Raw genomic sequence first — 3,614 nt, forward strand, 5'->3', positions numbered from 1 at the left:
TCAAACTACCTTAATAACCAGGTTTTCAATATTGTAGTTAATTAATCTGGTATTCAGTTTGGATAGTTCAAACTACCTTAATAACCAGGTTTTTAATATTATAGTTAATTAATCTGGTATTCAGGTTTGATAGTTCAAACTACCTTAATAACCAGGTTTTTAATATTATAGTTAATTAATCTGGTATTCAGTTTTGATAGTTCAAACTACCTTAATAACCAGGTTTTCAATATTATAATTAATTAATTAGAAGTAAGTCTGAAAGCTTATAACACTGAAAACCAGGTTTATATAGCAGAGATAGCCAATTAAGAACGAGCAAATGTTTGTGAATATTTAACAGGTTAAATCACATCTGATTAAATAACTACTAATGTTGACCAAGGAAACTTACTCAGTAGAGAATATCGAAAATCTCCTTTACCGGCATTCAGCTGAAAAACTACCTCACCGACTTTAGTACTTTCAGCGACCTCTAGCGTGTAAACGGATTTTTGAAATTCCGGAACGATGTCGTTGGTGTCGATAACAGTAATCCACAGTTTTACAGAAGAATTCTGGCTTGGCGTCCCGTGGTCGTAAGCTATCACAGTCATGTTGTAAAATTTCTGTTTTTCGTAATCCAGTTTTGAGAGGGTCCAAACAGTGCCATCTACCAACAAGGTTAAAAAATGTAGCGATTAATTACGAAAAACATTTCAAATTACAAAACAGGCGATGACGGCCTTGATACGTGTGATAGATATTTAACTTCAAAGTAATCTACTCTAGTAATAAAAAAAATCAGCAAATTTTTCTATATAAAATTATAAACAGTCTGTGTAATGATATGATGAACCAGCGAAATTTATGTTAACATTTGAGAAGATAGAAATATAATTCATTGCGCATGAACGAAGTTAAAAAAAAGTCATAGTCAATCCTGCTTTTCTGTTAGGACTACATATATAAAAGATGGATGCTGCTGATAGGATGCTCGCCCTCTGGTCATCAGTTCTAACTTAGATATGGCTATGCTACACATGAGCTTAACGTATTCTTCAGGTTACTTTTAGGGTACTACCTGTTATTTAGGCTTTGTTGAGAATCAGGATCTAATGTAAGGCATTGTTGAGAATCAGGATCTAAGGAAACGCATTGTTGAGAATCAGGATCTAATGTAACGCAATGTTGAGAATCGGGATCTAATGTAACGCATTGTTGGAAAACAGGATCTAATGTAACGCATTGTTGAGAATCAGGATCTAATGTAACGCATTGTTGGGAATCTGGATCTAATGTAACGCATTTTTGAGAATCAGGATCTAATGTAACGCAATGTTGAGAATCGGGATCTAATGTAACGCATTGTTGGAAAACAGGATCTAATGTAACGCATTGTTGAGAATCAGGATCTAAGGAAACGCATTGTTGAGAATCAGGATCTAAGGAAACGCATTGTTGAGAATCAGGATCTAATGTAACGCAATGTTGAGAATCGGGATCTAATGTAACGCATTGTTGGAAAACAGGATCTAATGTAACGCATTGTTGAGAATCAGGATCTAATGTAACGCATTGTTGGGAATCAGGATCTAATGTAACGCATTGTTGGGAATCTGGATCTAATGTAACGCATTTTTGGGAATCTGGATCTAATGTAACGCATTGTTGGGAATCGTATTAAAATTTCTGACGACAATTTTACCTTTGCTGTCAATGTAAAACTGGTTCTGGTGACCTCCTCCTAGTTGGTAAAACACCAGACCATTTTCTCCCGAATCAGCATCAACAGCGGTGATTTTTGTCACCTACACAAGCACAAAATATCTTATTTTTATTTCTATTTATTATACCATAATGATTATTTTCAGCTCATTCTTGCTCTATAATTAATCCAAAGTATTGATATTTAATCCTCATCTTTAATCCATTTTAACTTATCGTTAAATAAAAATGTTGACTTTAAGCCTACTTAATCCAAAGTATTGATTTTTAAAACTCATCTTTAATCCATTTTAACTTATCGTTAAATAAAAATGTTGACTTTAAGCCTACTTAATCCAAAGTATTGATTTTTAAAACTCATCTTTAATCCATTTTAACTTATCGTTAAATAAAAATGTTGACTTTAAGCCTACTTAATCCAAAGTATTGATTTTTAAAACTCATCTTTAATCCATTTTAACTTATCGTTAAATAAAAATGTTGACTTTAAGCCTACTTAATCCAAAGTATTGATTTTTAAAACTCATCTTTAATCCATTTTAATATAACGTTAAATAAAAATGTTGGCTTTAAACCTACTTAATCCAAAGTACAATTCTTAAATCTCACCTTTAATCCAGGGTCTTTGTTTTCTGAGACCTCAGCTAGATATGGATCTGTCAGAAATTTTGGCCTCTCGTCATTCACGTCTTCAACTTCTATCGTGATATTTACTGTAGAGTTTAGCGGAGGTTCTCCGTAATCCAACGCCTGAAGATTTATAAACAGTATAATGTATTTCATTTAAATTACAATTGACTTATATTATTTGCAATAGTTAATTACGGTGTTTAACTAACGTTTAATTGGATTGTCTTGATTGAATTATTTCTTACCACGACGTAATTAATTATAATTTTTCATGTAACAGCACAGATAGCCCATTGTGTATCATTGCACTTAACAACACAAGCCCCCCCCCCCAGTGGCACAGCGGTATGTCTGCGGACTTAAAACGCTAGAGTCCGGGTTTCAATACCCGTGGTGGGCAGAGCACAGGTAGCCCATTGTGTAGCTTTGCACATGACAACAAATAAATAACAGGATTCGACCGTCACTCTTCCCACGTTCACAAAGTACGGATTCACATGAACAGTTCACTAATCACTAGGTTACGTTCTGCCTAAAATGACATCTGATAAAAGAAGTATTAAATTCAATATTTGTTTGACAACATAACTTATTAAAACATTCGAAACGTAATAAATGCTAATAAAATAATAATAAAACATCACGACATTGCAGGTTCGAGTCTCTGGAGCCGAAAGATCCTAGAAATTAAATTATTTGCGGGTAGAAAAAAAAACCGAATTTTGTTGTTGTAAAATTCTCCTGCATCTTGAGTCTACAACTTTAAATAAGCCAAACTTGTTTCTCTATTGGCCCAACACATAGTGGGCTGACACAGCCTAGTGATTAGAGGACTCGACTCGCACGTTCTGGTGGCGTCATCAAACACGGCGTTATGGTGTGACTATTCGTTGGAAATAAAAGAGTACTAATTAGCTTCTTTGGTCTTCAAAACTAAAGACATGTAGTAGAGATAACCTTCAAGTAGCTTTGTGCGAAATTCAACAAACAAATCAAATGATGTTTTATAAACAAATATAGAACAAATGAAATATGTATTTTTAATGTTTCTGACCTCCAGGCTCACTTTCTGACATAAAGCTGGACAACCGTGGTCATTATAACTGTTACGACAGCGGAAGTCACGCGACGCTGGGAGCATGCGCACTGGAGTTTCTAGAAGGATCATGACTTATCGGGGAACCTCGCGAATGTCCCAGTGTTTGCTAGACGCCCTCTTTTTTTAGTATATAAGCCAGCGATAGATAAATATGCAGATAGATTGATGATAGAGATAA

General features: G+C 34.4%; 1 protein-coding gene across 1 annotated transcript in view; it reads right to left on the bottom strand.

Moving 5' to 3' along the window:
* Nucleotides 1–3,614, bottom strand: part of LOC111083903 (cadherin EGF LAG seven-pass G-type receptor 2-like) — a gene marked incomplete at both ends in the record, with an annotated part of 10,033 nt that overhangs the window by 2,819 nt on the left and 3,600 nt on the right. The window contains 3 exons of the mRNA XM_022380631.1: nucleotides 447–652; nucleotides 1,688–1,790; nucleotides 2,317–2,457. Coding sequence (XP_022236339.1) covers nucleotides 447–652; nucleotides 1,688–1,790; nucleotides 2,317–2,457 — 450 coding nt within the window. The remainder of the gene's footprint in view (nucleotides 1–446; nucleotides 653–1,687; nucleotides 1,791–2,316; nucleotides 2,458–3,614) is intronic.

This window comes from Limulus polyphemus, unplaced genomic scaffold, assembly GCF_000517525.1.
Source record: "Limulus polyphemus unplaced genomic scaffold, Limulus_polyphemus-2.1.2 Scaffold12002, whole genome shotgun sequence".
Lineage (NCBI taxonomy): Eukaryota > Metazoa > Arthropoda > Merostomata > Xiphosura > Limulidae > Limulus > Limulus polyphemus.